The sequence below is a fragment of the Aspergillus clavatus genome, genomic scaffold (genome assembly GCF_000002715.2).
Source record: "Aspergillus clavatus NRRL 1 1099423829804 genomic scaffold, whole genome shotgun sequence".
Classification (NCBI taxonomy): Eukaryota; Fungi; Ascomycota; class Eurotiomycetes; order Eurotiales; family Aspergillaceae; genus Aspergillus; species Aspergillus clavatus.
Window position 1 is genome coordinate 329,205 of NW_001517095.1, and position 17,648 is coordinate 346,852.

The window sequence follows — 17,648 nt, forward strand, 5'->3', positions numbered from 1 at the left end:
GACAAGGCGAGTTTTCAGGGATCAGAACTTGCTATCCAACTGTGTAAGTCACTTCCCCCCACCCTGCCCCCCCAACTTCCCTTCATTTTCATTTCGTTCTTTTTCTTTTTATTTGTGCTGTTTTTTCTTTACTCCGCCGCATTTATGTTGTTTCATTCATGCCTGCTTGCCTATGTGCTCCTCGGCGATGCTGGAGATCGGCTGGGGATTCAAACGCATTGAAGCACTAGATCGACTATCCCGAAAAAGGCCTCGCGATCGACCTCAGCCTTCTGAAGCCCGAGACCAACAACAAGCAGCCTCTTCTCATCAGGTGTCTTTGTTACAATCGCACTTGCTATCTGGCGAGCCAGCAACTGACCAACTGTTTCATGCCCAGGAGCTCGACCGCCAAGCAATGAAGTAGCCGTCAGGTTGCCCATTGGGATGAGACTATCGTCAGTTGTTTCTGATATAGTATGGAGACCTTGCGTCCCCGGATTTCTGTTCTCTAATGGTACATGCAGCTGTGGGAGGGTTAGCCTGGAGGAACAGAAGTTGTGGCGCTAAGATACGGACCCAGTGACCAAGTCGGCCATTTTGTGATATAGTGACCAAGATTTTATCATTGAAGTTGATGCATGTCACGTCTGTATCGACTCCATCTATCATTCCAGCAACTTGCTTAGTGGCAGCGGGGAAGGGCAGGGTTGGCTCCTGAAGGCTATTGAGATCAAATGGGTCTGACATGACTAGAACAGACAATAAAGCAGCGGTATCGCAATTGAAACAGGATATCCCCTTCCAAAATCAGTTCACGAAGTCTATTATTATCTTGATGAAGGTGATACGGACAGACAAGACGTATCTACTTAGAGTAAACAAATAGGGCCAAGAACAGTGGGATGTTTGCGATGCCGCCCTCAAGGCGGTGAGTTCGGTTTCACCGCTCTCGGGCAGAATCATTTAATTTTCTTTTTGACTTTTCATTCGAGAAGCAGAAGAGGGACAATCACAGAAATCGTTCCTCATCGCTTGTCCTTGCTGAATTGCCCTCTTTTGTCTTTGGGCTGAGACAAGGGCCTTCCTATATTTACAATGCCCGCAAAGCCCAAATTTGTGCCGCGCCAGCGGAAGCAGAAACACAGACAAACGGATACTTCAAGCACTCCGGTCGACACAAATGCCGCCGAGCTACTGCCCATCTCCAAGAGCGAGAAGGAAGCGAAGAAGGAGAAACTCAGGGAAGAATTGAGAGCGCAACACACAAAAATTTCTGCGAGGAAGCAAAAGCGTTTAGATAAATATATTGTATGTGGTTTGGGCTTTGAGCATGGACCGAAAGAATCTACGATCTTCTTACTGATTGTCTTGCGCAGGAAAATAAACTCAAGAAAGAAGAGAACATCGAGCTCTTGAAAAAACTCTCAAGATCGAAAGTCGATACCTCTGCCCTCCAGCCCTCGAAGGAGTTAGGAAAACGGAAGAGATGGGATGAAGATACCACGACTGCGGCCACTACACCAGCTCCCAGCACGACGCAAAAGCAGGCACCGGATTCGGAATTGTCAGGCGATGAGACGGACGATTCAGTGATTAGGCCGAGAGCAAACTTGAAGGCAAGACCTGTAGAGATCGCTATCGCACCGCCAATTACCGCTCCGGCTGTTGGAGGCGGTCTCAAGCGCCCTCTTGAGCTCGGCTCAGACGGCTTTCCGGTCCTGAAGAAGCGGAAACGTGCGCCAAAAGCAAAACCGGTCGTCGCTTCGTTGCCTGAGGTGCCGTGGGAAGGTTTCGATTCAGATGAAAATAAAGGTGACGACATTGAAGACGAAGACTCGGATCGCTCGATGGACGATTCGGAAGAAGAGGGCGAACAAGATGATGAAATATCTTCTGGTAGTGACAAGAGTGGCGAAGAGGATAGCGGAAGTGATGAAGAGGATAATGATGACGACGACGATGCCGAAGATGCCGAAGATGATGAAGAAGACGAAGAGGATGAGGATGAAGATGAGAGCGCAGCAGAGTCGCAAATTAAACCTCGCCAGTCTGCTTTCAAAGCCTGGGCAAAGCAGCAAATCAACGAAATTGTCGGCTTCAAACCTTCCGGACCCATCACAAGCGAGCAACAGCCTGACATCCCTGAATCTAAGAGGCCTGTTAGAAATACTGTTGCCGAGGAGGAGCCGCTCCCCCTAGAGCTTCAGGTCACGAAGGGCGATCCTAACAGGAAAGCTTTTAGTGTGCAGGTTGATCGTTCGGAGGATATCCAGAATTCACGTCTTGGTTTGCCAGTGGTTGGTGAAGAGCAGAAGATCATGGAAGCCATCTACAACAATTCTTCTATTGTCATCTGGGGAGCTACTGGTAGCGGTAAAACCACGCAGCTTCCACAATTCCTCTTTGAAGCCGGTTACGGTCACCCCGACAGCCCTAACCCAGGCATGATTGCGGTGACCCAGCCACGTCGAGTCGCCGCTGTCAGTATGGCTAAGCGCGTCGGCGATGAATTGGGACAATATTCCGATCGCGTGGCCTATCAGATTCGGTTCGAAAGCAATGTCTCCAGCAAGACCGCCATCAAGTTTATGACAGATGGTATCCTGATCCGAGAGATTGCAGAAGACTTCTCTCTTAGCAAATATTCTATTATCGTGATTGACGAGGCCCACGAACGAAGTGTCAACACAGATATCCTCATTGGTATGGTCAGCCGCATCATTGATCTACGAAAAGCCATGAGCGAAGAAGACCCGACTGTCAAGCCCCTGAAGCTTGTCGTCATGTCTGCCACTCTACGGATATCTGATTTCACCCAAAATACAAACCTATTCCGCCAAGGTCCACCACCCCTGGTTCAAGCAGAGGGTCGCCAATACCCTGTAACCATTCACTTTGCCAGACGGACACACCGCGACTATGTTGAAGAGGCTTACAGAAAGATCTGCAGAGGCCACCGCAAACTGCCTCCCGGAGGCATGCTTGTGTTCCTTACTGGACAGAACGAGATCAAACATCTTTCTAAACGGTTGAAGCAGGCCTTCAAGCCCACACAGCGCGGGGAAGCAATTCAGGCTAAAGTCCAACTCTCGGCAAATGAAGCGCCACTCGAGGCAGAGGATTTGGATCTCGGCGGCACCGATATGTCCTATCCTGGCGACGAGGATGACTACGACGATTTGGAGATCACTGGTCTCGATGAGGACCCTGAAGAAGACGAAGAGTTCAATCTCGGTGAGGAAGCAATGGACTCGTCCACTCGCGTCCATGTCTTGCCCCTGTACTCTCAGCTTCCTACCAAGGAGCAGCTGAAGGTCTTTGAGCCGCCACCAGAGGGATCTCGGCTGATTGTTTTGGCGACTAACGTCGCGGAAACCAGTCTTACAATCCCCGGTATCAAGTATGTGTTTGACTGTGGGCGAGCCAAGGAGAAGCAATACGATTTGGAAACCGGGGTGCAAAAATTCCAGATTGACTGGATCAGCAAGGCGAGTGCAAACCAAAGAGCAGGAAGAGCAGGTCGTACTGGGCCTGGTCACTGTTACCGGCTCTACTCTTCTGCAATCTATGAGGGCGAATTCTCCGAATACACCGACCCGGAGATCTTAAGGACGCCGATCGAAGGTGTCGTACTTCAAATGAAGAGCATGGGTCTGCATAACGTGATCAATTTCCCCTTCCCAACCCCTCCTAGTCGGCAGGGTCTGGCGAAGGCTGAGAAGTTACTGAAGAACCTCGGGGCGTTATCGGCGAGTGGTAAAATCACTCAAATCGGTCAACGCCTGTCCACATATCCCCTGTCTCCTCGGTTTGGTAAGATGATCCATATTGGTCATCAGCATGGCTGCATGCCTTATGTCATTGCGCTGGTGTCTGCCCTGGCCGTGGGAGACTTGTTCGTGCCTGAGAACCAGCTTGATCCTGCTCCGTCCAAGGATGACGAGGGCAAGGACAAGGACAAAAGGGTCTATAAGAATTCCGATCGATTGGAGGACACCGCGCGGGAACAGCGCCACAAGGATTTCGCGAGAGCGCATCGTCTGTTTAGCAAACATGATGACACATCAGATGCCCTCAAGTACCTGTCAGCGATTTGTGCTTACGGGTACGCCTCTGATGGTGATGCGTTCTGTGACCAGATGTTCCTCCGGTCGAAGGCGTTCAAAGAGGCCACTCAACTTCGACGCCAGTTGACGGACATTGTTCGCGCGAACAATCCAGGACTGATCGGGGCATATGAGCCGCGTCTACCGGAGCCGACAGACAAGCAGGTCAAAGCATTAAAGCAGATTGTAACTGCCGGTTTCATCGACAACGTCGCCATCCGAGCGGATCTGGCGCCGGTCCCGCCGGAGATGGAGCGTACACCGAAGAGGGCGATCGACGTCCCGTACCTGACGCTCTTCCGCTCTCGCGACGGACGGACGACAGAGTTGCAGGAGAAGGCTGTCTACGTGCACCCGTCCTCTGTTCTTGCGCATCTCTCACCAAAGGAGATGCCCCCGTATCTCGTCTATTCCCACTTGCAACAGTCTGCCCCCTCGCTGCTGTCCGACCAGGTCCCCAGGATCAGAATGTATCCCCTTGCGGCACCGAGCGGACTGCAGCTCTCGGCCATCGCACATGGCACGCCGCTCATCGAATACGGCAAGCCAATCGGTAAGATGGAGACGATCGAAGGGATCCCGCAGCGACGGTCCTGCTGGGTGGTTCCTTCGCTTGTAGGCGAAGCCGGAGGCACCGCTTGGCCACTACCGGCAAAGAAGGTGATCCAACGAAAGGATCCGAAGGATGGTTGGGTGATTGAGAAATTTGTCGCCTGATGTATATATAGCTACGTGACTTCTACGCGTCTTACGACTGGACAATAAAAAGATATGTTGAAAAAAAAACATGCTGTAATCCCATCTCTGTGCCCTTGAGTCACGCCCATGCATGTCGAACTGAACCAAATGCAAGCACCACACAAATTTGAAACTCCGACGCCAGAGCCATAAAAGAACGAACCCTTCATGAAACAAAAACCTCCTAGTACCGCTCTCTTTCCCTTTCCCTCTCCCTCTCCCTCTCCCTCTCTCTCCCGCTCTCCCTCTTCCTCCCCTCCCCATTCCCCCTCCCACTCGAAATCTCCCCCGTCTCCCGATCCTCCCGAATTCCCAGCGCCCTCCGCAACCGCTCGCTCTCCTCAATCTTCGCCTCCGCAAGCTCATGCACCTGATACGTCTTGAACTGCCTCTTCTCTCCTCCCTTCTCCCTCTTTACCCCCCTCTCCCCCTCCTTCCCTCCCCCTCCCTCCTCCATTTCCCTCAACAACCGCCCCCGCAATTCCTCACACCGCGCCTCGATCTCCTCCTCCGACAGCACCGTCCCCCCGGCCCCCTCCCCCTCTTCCTCCACCCTCTCGTTCTCCTCCTCCAGCCGCTCCCGCTCCTCCATCACCTTCACCTCCACCGCCCGCCGCCGGTCATGCTCCAGAATCTGCTTGTCCGGCTGCCGCTGCCGGAAGGACCGCGTCTCCGCGTTCGCGGCCGACACGGGCGGGTACGGCGCGCCGTACCCGGCGTTACGCGGCTTCATGAATGCCCAGTTGCGCTGCACGTAGCCTGATGTGCCGCTTCCGCGGGGAGTGGTCAGGCCGACGTTGGAGGACATGGTGGGTGGATCTTGGGGTGTGTGAGGGTGGGATGGTATGTGGCGTGTCTTTGCTGGTTATGGGGTGGGTGGGTTGCTTTGCTCGCTGGTTTGGTGGTTGCGAGTCGAATGTGCGTATGATGGATGACAAGGGTGAGAGTTTGGGAATTCGTGAAGGATTCCCTGAGTGAGGATGGGCGCGTTGTGGTAGTAAACCCCTCAAGCGTGATGGAGATCTGTCTGCTGTGGCAAGGCGGCAGAAAGTTGCTAGCTTGGTCATGATAATCGACTGCCGCCACGATATGATCACGTGATATCAAACACATGCCCGTAAAAGCGGTCTTTTAGCATACGAGCAACTGGTCAAGTACCTACTAAATTTCGTATCGTCCTCACAGAATAAACTACAGACAGCAAAAGTTACAAGTAAAGCTTTTCATTGAATCAACTGTATATCGAGAGAGCAAAGTCACCCCATGCACCAGGCAAGTCGCATGTGTTCTCCCTATTTCCAGGTTCCCCCGTATGTCCACGGCCCCGATTTGTAGCTTCGTGAGGTCAATCAAGCGCGATTATCCCAGAATCCCTAGCTCACCGATGAAGACGCCGATCCCTCGTATTTGGACAAAGAAGAACCCATTGACAAATTTGCGAGACATGTCCTCATTTTCATCACATCAAAAGGTGAAACACAAAGACAAGAAACAAAAGGCATAGACAATTAAAAACTTAGAACGGTTATTGAGAAGCAGAAAAAGGGAGCAAAGAAGAAGACCGTTCAAGCGTGAACCAGTAAAGCTCCCACCATGACCCTTGCAGTTTGACGCCGTCATACCATGAAGAAGAATGGCTGGGAGAGTGAACAAACAAAGCTAGTAACTCATATATCCCTCAGAGGATTCCCTGTATGTATACGCCCAGATTAAGAATAAAGTTTGGGGGGAGGGGGTTCTCAACACATTTTAAAGACAAAAAAAAAAGTGGAAAAAGTATCAGCACGAAGAGAAAAAAAAAGGGAAGTCAGTCTAATGTGCAGCAACTTTAGGTCGATCCTGCCACTTGGATAGAGGCATTCGGCACAGCCCCAGCCGATTCGGACTCGGACAGTGGGGTCAATGTGCTTTTGGCCAGAGTTTTGGAATCCGAAGAACCATCATCACCTTGGCTCTGCGCGTCCGTGGGGGGCGGAGTGGGCGGCGCTGCACCGACGGCAGGGACTCGGCCGCCCTCAAGATCACTGACCAAGCGCTTACTTGGTTGAGGGGAGGATTTGTGAGAGTGAGGTGGCGTTGTAGACGAAGCAACTTGGGAGAGTGATGCACTCGCAGCTGCCGGGGAATCGAAGATGAGCTTCTCGATGGCGACGATTTGCTTTCCGTAGCTGAACTTTTTCAGCTGGCTAAGCAAAGGCCTGATCTGCTCGATGAGACCCTCTCTTTCTTCGCCTTTCAGTTGACCAAGGACTTTCTCTGTTGAGGAGTTAGTAAATTCCTACGGGGAAAGAAAGATAGGGTTGGGGGAACACTCACGAATAACGTAGTTTCCATACTGATCACGCATCAGCCCAAGCAGAGGACTCTCCCCTCTGTCATTTGGCGAAGTCAAAGTGCTGATGATTTGCCGACGCTGAGACTCTTCACCGAACTCAATACTCTTCTCGACGACATTGCTAGCGAATTTGTGCTTCGAGTACACCAGCAATTGCGACAATACGATGGTGATCATCCGAGACCGATCTTTCTCCTCGCCGTTTTCAATCACATGTTGAATCACATAATTTCCAAATTGGTCGGGGATGAGATGAGTGGTGCAGGCATGAAGCTCGGCCAGGATGGATTCACGATCTTCCTCCTCACAATGCTCAAGCATGCGCTGAATGACCCGGCATCCATAAGGGTGAGCGGCAAGGCGATTCACTTGGCCTTTGAAAGCGTTGATAATAAACTGCACATATTGAGACGGCACCCTCTCAATCGCCTTCTGAATGACATGGTTACCATTCTGGTCTCGGACACACTTAAGAACATGATTCTCGAGTTCCTTGACCATCGATGCCTGCTGGTCGGTCAAGATGTGCTCAAGTGCCTATTTGCATATTAGCATCAGCTACAAATGATTCATCTCCGGTGGGGTTGGGTGGGCGCCTTACCTTCTGGACTACACGGCATCCATACATCTGGGTCGACAAAGCAAGCACATGTCCCTTCATCTGATTGGCAAGAATCTTCTTCTGCGATTGGTTGCCATGTTCAAACAGCTTCTGGACCACATAATTGCCGAAAACATCGGTCATCAACTGCAGGCAGTTGGGCTGAATCTCGCGAAACACCTGCTCCTTCTCGTCGCTGTTCGCCGTCTCCAGCTTTTGCTGGATGAATCGAGAACCATGCTGATCGCCACTGAATTCGACAATGTGATTGTAGATGTCCTTCAGGAAATTAGTACATTTGGGATATCACGACCAAGAGGGACAACTCTTACCTTCAACTCATATCGCTTATTGCCCTTGCTATTGGCCCGGAATTCTTCTAGAAGCGGGCTTCGAACCACCTGGGCAGGATCTTGCTCACGATGATTTCGAGGAATGATGGCAGCAGGCCCAAGTCCACTCAGATGTGCCACAGGGTAGAATCCTGACAGTGCATTGAGCCGTGCCGCTTGATATCCGGTCAGATCATATGCAGGAGCCAAGGGAATCCTTTGCAGAGGATTCGCGGGAAGTTGAGATAGGTCCTGATCCTGGTGCATGCCACGTAGCTTTCGCTCCAAGGCCAGCGCCTGACTTTCCGTAAGCCGACCGCCCGAACCATTGCGATAATGAGTCTCGGGGATTGCGCCAGCATCAAGCGCCGCATAAAATGGGGCTTCCACCCGAGCATATTCCGTGGGCGAAATCGACCCATCCCCAAGGCGGGACCGACCAGCCTGATAGGCTAATGGCAACTCGGGCGCCCCTTCACCGGAATAACCAGTCACCGCGTCATAGTTGGACTCATCGCCTGAATTTTGGTATTTGAGGCGTTGCAATGACGCATCATAGGAGGAATGAGAGAGATAGCCCGGACGGCCTACAGCTGAATGAGCAGAAAAGCCACCCTCGTTTAGCTGGAGCTTGTTGAGGCCTGCACTCAAGTCCATAGACGCCGCACCGTAGCGACCCTGGAAGCCCTGGCTTTCCGAATGAAATGAGGGATGAGAAGAATGTCCAGGTCGCTGGGAGGTAAACGAGGCAGAGTTATGAGACGCATGCGCATAGCTGTTGCGAGCCAGAGGCTGCGTCATCGTCTCAGGGAGTGTCTGGGGCAAGCCAGACATGGCTGCCGCCTCGTCGGCGCGTGTTGTGTCAAGAGGGCTTGTAAAACCTGGCTTCATGGGGAATCCAGTCCCAACTGGACTGCCTGCAAAAGCAGAGGCCCCAGCGTGCCGTCTACCGTCACCACTCCGGAGCCCACCAAAGTTGCCGAAGGATAGGCCGTCTCCAGATGGCGAGATGCCCTCTGTTCCGCTGTTCAAGTAGGGTTTGTGACTGCCCGCTCCCGAGGATGAGCCAATCCCAGCGGATCTTGATAGAGAGAAATACGATGAGGAATCGGCAGTCTCCGCCAAAGCGGGTGCGCTCCGGTCATTGGCCCTAGTTGCAACAGGTGAGGTCGCCATGCCGTTATTTGGGGCTCTGGACAAAGCAGCCGCTGTTGTATTTACAGTAGTCCAAGGCAGATTTGGTCTGGTGTTCCAGCCATCGGATTCAGAGGAGGACAGCAAGGAGCTTGATCCTGACTTTCCTTCGAATGCAGCCTCCGCAAGATTCTGGTCTGAACAATGATGTCAGTTTACACGCGTCTGAAGGTAATCACCATGACTATTCGGGGAGTTCGACGGCAATCATACCATCAAACCCGTTGCCTAGGTTGCTATCCCCCCAGATATTGGGATTCCAACTTGACTTGCCCCCGGCAAAGCCCTTGCTCATCCCCGCATGAGCGCCTCGTGATCTCTCGCTGTTCATGCTCGATGTACCCATGTTCGTAGCTCGGTTTGATCGTACCTGTACATCGCGAATGAGTAATCTGTCCCACTTGAGCCCATCTTAATCACCTACATTATGTACTGTCGTCGAATTTGCTGCCATGGCAGATGCCATTCCACTGTCACCCGAGAGATCACAGATGAACGATTATGTATGCAGACAAGCAGTGAAGTATTTGCACCAAGCCAGTGGCAATATTTCTTTCCAATACTTCTGCACAGCTTCCTTCTTGTCGTTTTTAAAGGACGAAACGTTGACCCGGTGACGGTTCGAAAGGGTAAAACGGAAAAAAAAAAACAAAACCGAATATGTGTCGTCCTGTTATTTGCAAAGGGGCACGAGCTCCCGATTATGACGGACGCAACGGTATAGACCTGCACGAGGAGCAGTCAAAATGTTAGCCAGGTGGTCTGCAAAGATCAAGCGGGATATCATTCCGCTATCTACGCTGGACGAGGGATCATTTCCTGGGGAAAACTTACCGAGACAAGAGCAAGGGGAAAAAAAGAACGGAGAAGAAAAGTGGTGAGGGAAGGGATGAAGTAGGGGCGAAGACAGGCAAATATGATATTTTTTTTTTTGTTTTTTTGTTGTCGGCACCAGCAACACGCTCAAGCAATGTACAAGGCTATACAACGGGATAGAAGGGAGACGAAAGGGAGGAAGATTGACCGCAGGCGAAAGAGCGAGAAATGCGGAGCGGAGGAGCAAGCCAACGGCAATCAACGCAAGGTGACAAGAATTAAGGCAGAAGAATCTGCCCTTTCGTTTGCTAGCGCGATGCTCAGCACGTAGCCGTGAACCCAAGCTGCCAGTGTGTGGATGTGTGTCTCGTGTATGTCGCGAACGTTGCTACGCTCCGTGCATGCTCCAGGAACCTCGAATCGCGCAGATCGGCCTCATGTGCTCAGTGGAGAGGAGACACCCGGGTTGTTGCTGAGGGAGCGACGAGGGGGCCGAAGAGGAAAGGTCGTGGATGTTAATCAGACAGGCGTGAGGAGAGAGAGCTTGAATGGTTCGCAGCGGCAAGGGGTGGTGGGTAGGAGTGGAGGTCACCACCGAGTGTTATTGCAGCTGGTACGGTAGGAATGTGCTCGTTGCGCAAATGGACGAGGAGATTAGATGTGATTAGTGGAGGGTCGAAGGATGGGAATGTGGACGAAAGACAAAGCACAGCATCAATGTAATCCAGCTGTCACACAGGCGAAGCAAGCATGACACAACACAGCCAATCTGCTCAGAGCGGGTCAATCTGTATCGTAAGAATTCGAAGATCTGTGGCCTGTCTATCTCTTCGGCGGACGATAAATTAGACGCTAAAGATGAGGTATCTGGGCAGATCGAAGAGATTGGCGAAGGGAGGAAGAAAGGATAAGAGTCCAGACTGAAGAGCGATAGATAGCTTTGGGGGGAGGAGGAGTTGGTGGGCGGAAAAAAAGATAGTGAGGAAGAAAAAAAGACCGATCAAACGTGCAGAAATAATGGTAATACGAGTAAAGTAGTAAGAAGAATACCCCCAGGATATTGAGTGTAATCAGAACAAGCGAAGGGGGGGGGTTTTTGGTTTAGGATAAAAGAAGAGAGAGAGAGAGAGAGAGGAAAAGGGAAAGGGGAAAAAAAGCGCAAGAGTAGATAGATGATGAAGTTCTTTTTTTGCTGGCAGCAGCAGGGACGATAACTAGGGATGGGTTAAAGGTAGACCGAGATAAGCTGCTGCGTTGCTTTTCGTGCTTAGAGCCTTGGAGCCTTAGAACTTAACTAAGGACAGGATCCAGCAGGGGAAGAAAAAAAAACGATGCTGCGAAAAGAGGCTGTATGGTATCGGTATTTCGTGATATGGATCATGAATTTAAAGTGAGAACTGTTGGAAAGGATTGATACAATACACGTCAATAACAATACGCTCCTGACGCCCAGGCGATCTTGTCGATCAGAGATCCAAAGGGCTCCGTCTGCGTTTTGCACATCTGAGAGACCTAAGAGGCCTAAGAGTCTAGTTAAGAACTTAAGACAGGTACATCTGGCAAGTGGCTTTCTCCTGGTCCGTCCTACATATGTAAACTGTACAGATCAAGCGCTCATACTGGAGTCAGAATAAGATGTTCATAGTTGATCTATATCATCTGTGGTCATTGAAAGGATGGTTCCCATGGGTGTAATTTTAGCCTGAGGCAATCTGGCATTAATTGTTGTATCTCTTTCTATCTTTCTAACTTCTATGGACCGTAGTCTAATTCTCTACCATTATTAGTATTCCAGCCCTTCCAGAATCCAGACATCCGCCCGATCTGGGGCCGCCCAAATTTACACTTCCCGCCGCCTCTTGTTTAGGCTTCAATCCAGGCGGGTCCTGTCCTGTTCATTCGACTTCTATGCTTAACTATCTATCACCAGGAAGGCCTAATTATTTAGAATGAAAAATGCTATACCGGTGGGAAAGAGTCATACTAGCAAGGCTTGTACGACAGAATATCATTCTTTCTTTCCCCTTTCTGTTTTTCTCCAGGTCCCCTTCTAAATCCCCGCTCTCACCACTCACAGTGGCAGAGATTCTCAAACACTGGCTTGTGGGTTGAGTTTGACCGCCAGATCGCAGCCAAAGGTAATGGCATGTATGCGTAATCGAGAACGCATATTGACACATACAGTATCTACCTAATAACCAAAGGTAAGTTCGGGTTCGATATCTTTGATAAAATGAGCGCCGTTCTTGATGGTTGGTTGGTTGACTGTGTGTAGTCTACCTTACCTTAGTTATGGTATATATGGTGAGACAATTCGAATGGATTCATGGACACCACTGCCAGATATGCTGTCGGACATGTTTTCCTAACTTTTCCCAGTGAACTGTTGACATGTCGTCGGCCATGGGTACTGGATATATCGACACTTGGAAGCTTTCCATTCTGAGACTAATCATCATTACTCTGTACTCTGTAGACTTTCCTCACTTCGCTGTGTTTAAACCTGTATCATAAATTCAAGGCGATGAGGTTCTGTTCAGCCCCTCAGCCCGACCGATCGGATCCACTAAACTAGTCTGTTAACTACCTATTCTTCCTATCGATAAATTCGATTAATTGATATATCTGATTAGTAGACTAGATATTAATCAATCAACTCGGAGTTTCCCTTCGAAAACTAGATGGCCTGCAATCAACATCAAAAAACAATGGCCGACTAAACAAAAACAAAATGAGACGAAAACGGACAAAGGTCTGGATAGAGGACAACGTTCTTAGGTACCGACCTAAACTAGTTAACCGTGAGGTACCTGGCTGAATCAACCTTACCTAAGGCAGCATGAAACAGCTCCAGTTGGTTAGTGGCTCTTCTTGATTACTATCTCCCCGGATGCGTTGGAACTTGGAGCTTGGTAGGTTATTGGCAGCCTCACTATCAGGCCCAGGGTGACTTGTACATGTAGCAACGGTTTGTTTGTTGGGGTGATTTGTCTTGTGATCCCTGACATACATGGTTGCAACTGACAACTTTACCACTATGGAACAATCTGTTTGTATATATTGTGTAGAACCTTACTGGCATGAGATTGATATTGCCTTGGAAAGTTTTACTCCAGGGTACCTACAAACTACTGATGTACTATTACTCCATAGATAGTTCTCAACATAGACAATCAGTCTTCATTGACTCACCTATCTAGTAGTTACACGGCACTACTGTCTCTGATCCCTTGAAGCGGCCCCTTACATTCACCACAATAGTGACATCCATGGTTTCTGATCATCATCTCCTGTAGTTTTCTCCCGACGGGGAGTACAGCTGCAATCCAAGGAACTCGTTTGAATGCCTCTTTTGGCCCTTATACTTTATCCCTGCTGCCTGGGCTGTCTTCTACCATGGTCAATCTATCAACTATGATTCTGCAGCGCATCACCCTACCCTGTATTGCATCTTCTTCCTAGGAGAAACAGCAGGGCCTCGATAGTTAGGTTTGACTCCAGCTATCATCCCTTCCATGACAGTAGGTCAAGGTCATAGACTCGGTCCTTGCGTTATTCGCCTGGATCGATGTGTGGGTCTGACATTCTGATTGCAAAGACAATAGCAATCGTTAGAAAGAGAAAGCATCTATATAAGAGTTCCCTTCATCACTGATAACTCATAAAACAGGTGTGATGATTGATGACTCGGCTCGTCTCCGGAATGCGCGCGTTTGATCTCGCCCTATCAGGACCCCTGCTTATTATCCAGGATATTAACCCCAGGTTTTCACAGGCCTATGGCCTCCTCATCCTAGATGATCCGACTCTGCTCCATCTCTATTGTATTTCATGCTAGAACACCGAGGCTCCAGTCGTCCTTCCTCGGAAAGGCTTTAAGATAGTACTGTAGCCCGAATATATCCTTGGAGCTGGAGATCAGGATGAAAGGCATCTAATCAGCCTGTTGCCGAGAGATATATACGTTGAGTTATCATAGAGTCTCCCAGTTGTTATTGAAAGAACTGTCGAGACAGAACATCCAGACCTTTATACTTGGATATACTTAAACTCCCATACTCACGATTATATCTCCGGTCTCGTAGTATAGCATTTACAAGGATACCCCAGACTGGTATATTCTCATGGATGCTTATATATACGAACAACCAATAATACATAAAATAATACACCGAATGTCATTCTTTGATTCAAGATGAAATACAAGTTGTGACCATTGTAGGGCTGACAATATCCCAAGTATTAAGGACATTAAACTCAGACGGCCAATATAAATCGAACATGTTAGATAGTAGTTCAGGAAATGACTTCAACGTCAGTGATCTCTTGACCTCTCAATCTCCGATCGATGGATACCATTACTGCACAGACTACAGACTGCAGACTACCTCCAACGTTCCCTGCTTCCAACTAGTAGAAGAAAGCAATTGATGTATGTCATGATGATTGTGGTGGACCCCACTCTGAGATAAAAACTTGCAAGACTTGGGTCTTGGCTTGGAGCGAGAAGGAGTTCGCTTGAATCTATCTACAGAATATAGACGAGTCTCCTGCTCCGGGCTTGTGGGTTAGACAACAAAGAATAAGTGTCAAACTCAAGGCTCGGATGCTGAGTTGATGATCCTAGTTCCGTAAGGGCCATAGGAATCATGAGAATGGGATTCACCGTAATTATATGTTGACAAACAAACAATAAGAGGGACTTGAGTCTGGAATCGATGTCAGATCATCAAAGAGGAACACAGAGTACTTCCATCGCGTAAGTAGAAAATGAGGTATTGGCTACGGAGTATAAAGTGCAATGTGCATATTCGGAGATTTTTATATTTTTTTATTTTTATTTTTTTATATTCTTTTTATTTAAGAAAGATAAAAGGTTCCAATTGCTCCGTAATTCGATTGTAATCTCATATGCAACGTGAAGATTGAAGCACAAGACAAACTGCCTGTCTTCAAGCATTTGGCATTCCAATTTTGGCCGTTTTTCAGGGGTAGAAAACTAGGAGTGGAACTGTGGAAAAGCCACACAATCACAGGAATCAAGAACTAGTGAACTACTCCGTATTCCGTAATAATGAATAATATTATTAGAACAGAGAGCTAAGTTAGCGGCTCTATAAATGGACTGGAATCATGTCAATCCTCAGGTTGCGCAACGAATAAGCTTGCTGGCAGCGAGGGGTGACCAGTTGGCGTCAGGGACGAGCGAGCGCTGATTGGGGCCAATGTTGGCCTGATGGGGGAAATTACACCCGCTTCCAGTTCGTGACTTGGAACCTTGTAAGTCGGTTAGTGCCCAGCAGTCAGAAACTAGACTCGTAAAGAGGCCTGGAAGAGTTTAGAGCCCTGTCTAGCTGGGCAAACTGACCCCCACACAGTTCGCTGGATGTTCTGGTCTGGACTGGACTTGTATGTGACTTAGACCATCTACGGAGTAGTCTAAGGGCCCTTGCGCCTCGTTCCTGGCGAGCCGCGAGACACCTGCTAACTATGGAGTAGCCTGCTATGCGCTGGCCTGAGGCTGCCGGTCCTGGGCAATCCTGGGCAATCCTGGGCTGAACTGCTGACTGACACTCTCTTTTTTCTCTTCTCTCTCTCTCCCCTCTCGCTCTCCTCCCTTCAGTCTTTCCCTTCCCTTCTTTTCTGTTGTTGTTTTCACCCCCCCCATACCAACCCCTCCCTCATTCTTCCTCCTTCCACCCCATCACGTTCTCTCTCTAAACCACAGCAGGTGTCAGCTTCACTCTTTCAGCTGTCACTTTGCTATCCGTTCTTTCATCACCGTCGTCATCATCATCGTCGACCCTGTCAGTCTCGATATTCCGACAGATCCACCCGCGAAATCCGACCAAAACCAACCGACCCAATACATTCTCTCTTTCGAACTACAGACTCTCGAACAACCTTTTCTCTGATTTTGTCCCCGGCTGAAACTTGTTCGGACGCAGTGTAAGTCTCGGCTATGGGCCAGTTGTTGCTCGACGTTGGATCGGACGTTAACAGGCCCGATCGGTAATAGAACGACTTCACTCCCTTGAATTAAAGGATATACAACCTCCTTTGGTATTGGATATCTTGAAACGCTGTATACAGCTTGCACGCCTAGGCTTGACATTTCACGACGAAGAAAGCTTTTCATTCCTTCAAGTCAGCAAAGATGTTCGCCAGACTTGTTTCACGCGACAACACCAAACTCGACGATGGACTCTCTCCTGCCATGGTCGATCTGTTGATCTCCCTTTTGGTCCTTGTTCTTCTCGGTATCGTCCTGGTCGCAACCCTCCTGATCTTACGTCGCAAGCGTCAGAGCCGTGCGGAACCCGAACTTCCCATCCATAACGGGCAGTGCTCGCCCAACCATCGTCGCCTAACCATCTCCGCCTCTTCAAACACGAAGACGCAATCCATCCTCGTGTACGATGAAAAACGAAGCCTGATTGAGAATTCGTCGAGCCCTCCACCCAGCCCCGTCCCGGAAATCCGCATCACCTTCCCCGAGGAGGAGGATGAGTCTGGAAAGCGCAAATCCGGACGTGTGGTAGTGGTGAGAATCAGCGATGCCGGTGCGGTTGGGTTAGAACCATGCCACGAGGAGCTTCCCCCTTATCAGTCTAGCGATGCGGAACGCTTCCAGTCCCTGGACATTGAACGCATGGGTGGCCTCAAGGAGAAGGAGGACATGAAGAGATGGTCTTAGTTCTGATCGCCCCGACTGAAACCCACCTCAACCAACTACATACCTCTTCTCGCTTTTCGACGACCTCCCAAAACACTTACCGTTTGCACATCATCATTCCTGCTAGCCTTTTTCATCCGCCACCTGCACATATGCGAATAATCCGTTGTATTTGGCCACCGGCTTTCTATTTTATCTTTCCCCTTGGAGGAAAGGATACTACTCGCCGGATCATCTGGAGAGTAGTCACTCCAAAGGTATACCGAGACCGAATGGTGTATAGCAAAGGGTTGCTGGTCCTATTCTCTCTTGGTTGCCATTTTAGCATCTCTCTGTTCTTGACTTATCATATTTTCTTCTGGCGTTCATATCTTGTGCTCGGCCACTCGTGGTTCCTTCAGCTCTGCCATGTCACTAGGGCTGAGGGATGTTATGTTCGCGTTTGTTTCTCTTTTCTATCTGATTTCCCCTTTTACATTCTCCAAGCACCCCCTTTTTTTTTCTCTTCCTTCCTTTCTGTTTTCTTTCTCTATAATCCCCCCCTTTTTTTTACTTCTCCCATCCCTTGCAATTCTCGGTTTGCCCTGGGTGCCCTACAACTGGATAATGTATGTAACTAGCTCGATTACACATTAGGTGGTCGTTCTTTCGGAGCGAGAGCCTCAATGGATGTCATTACATGTACAGAGATCACGACAGTCAGTCTCAGCTATGATATTTCATTTCTTCTCAGAAACAGAATTCTGCAATACCAGGGGCCCAGGGGGTCAACCTAGAGTAAACAGTTGCCCTAGAGCGGCTGCAACGGCCCACCAACACAGGGCTTTGAATGTTCCGCGCCGACCCGGCCAGTTCTTTCTTTTAAGCC

The 17,648-nt window shown here is 49.5% G+C and overlaps 4 protein-coding genes across 4 annotated transcripts, besides 4 other annotated features; 2 read left to right on the plus strand and 2 right to left on the minus strand.

Annotated features, from left to right (window-relative positions):
• Positions 1–1,077: 1,077 nt before the first annotated feature.
• On the plus strand, positions 1,078–4,805 carry ACLA_096270 (ATP-dependent RNA helicase ECM16; the record flags this gene model as incomplete). The annotated part of the gene is made up of 2 exons (XM_001270119.1): positions 1,078–1,290; positions 1,359–4,805. 2 exons carry the CDS (start codon positions 1,078–1,080, stop codon positions 4,803–4,805), a joined length of 3,660 nt encoding a protein of 1,219 aa, XP_001270120.1.
• Positions 1,913–1,996: a microsatellite.
• Positions 4,806–5,010: 205 nt separating the features above from the next.
• cwc21 (U2-type spliceosomal complex subunit CWC21) lies at positions 5,011–5,634 on the minus strand (the record flags this gene model as incomplete). The annotated part of the gene is made up of 1 exon (XM_001270120.1): positions 5,011–5,634. The coding sequence occupies one exon, from the start codon at positions 5,632–5,634 to the stop codon at positions 5,011–5,013; it is 624 nt and encodes a 207-aa protein (XP_001270121.1).
• Positions 5,027–5,084: a microsatellite.
• Positions 5,635–6,654: 1,020 nt separating the features above from the next.
• Positions 6,655–9,634, minus strand: ACLA_096290 (mRNA-binding protein PUF3; the record flags this gene model as incomplete). Its single annotated transcript, XM_001270121.1, has 5 exons — positions 6,655–7,082; positions 7,143–7,698; positions 7,763–8,041; positions 8,095–9,425; positions 9,502–9,634. 5 exons carry the CDS (start codon positions 9,632–9,634, stop codon positions 6,655–6,657), a joined length of 2,727 nt encoding a protein of 908 aa, XP_001270122.1.
• Positions 9,635–14,921: 5,287 nt separating this feature from the next.
• Positions 14,922–14,965: a microsatellite.
• A 667-nt stretch (positions 14,966–15,632) lies between these two features.
• Positions 15,633–15,659: a microsatellite.
• Positions 15,660–16,066: 407 nt separating this feature from the next.
• ACLA_096300 (uncharacterized protein) lies at positions 16,067–16,801 on the plus strand (the record flags this gene model as incomplete). Its single annotated transcript, XM_001270122.1, has 2 exons — positions 16,067–16,116; positions 16,273–16,801. The coding sequence occupies 2 exons, from the start codon at positions 16,067–16,069 to the stop codon at positions 16,799–16,801; spliced, it is 579 nt and encodes a 192-aa protein (XP_001270123.1).
• Positions 16,802–17,648: the final 847 nt, after the last annotated feature.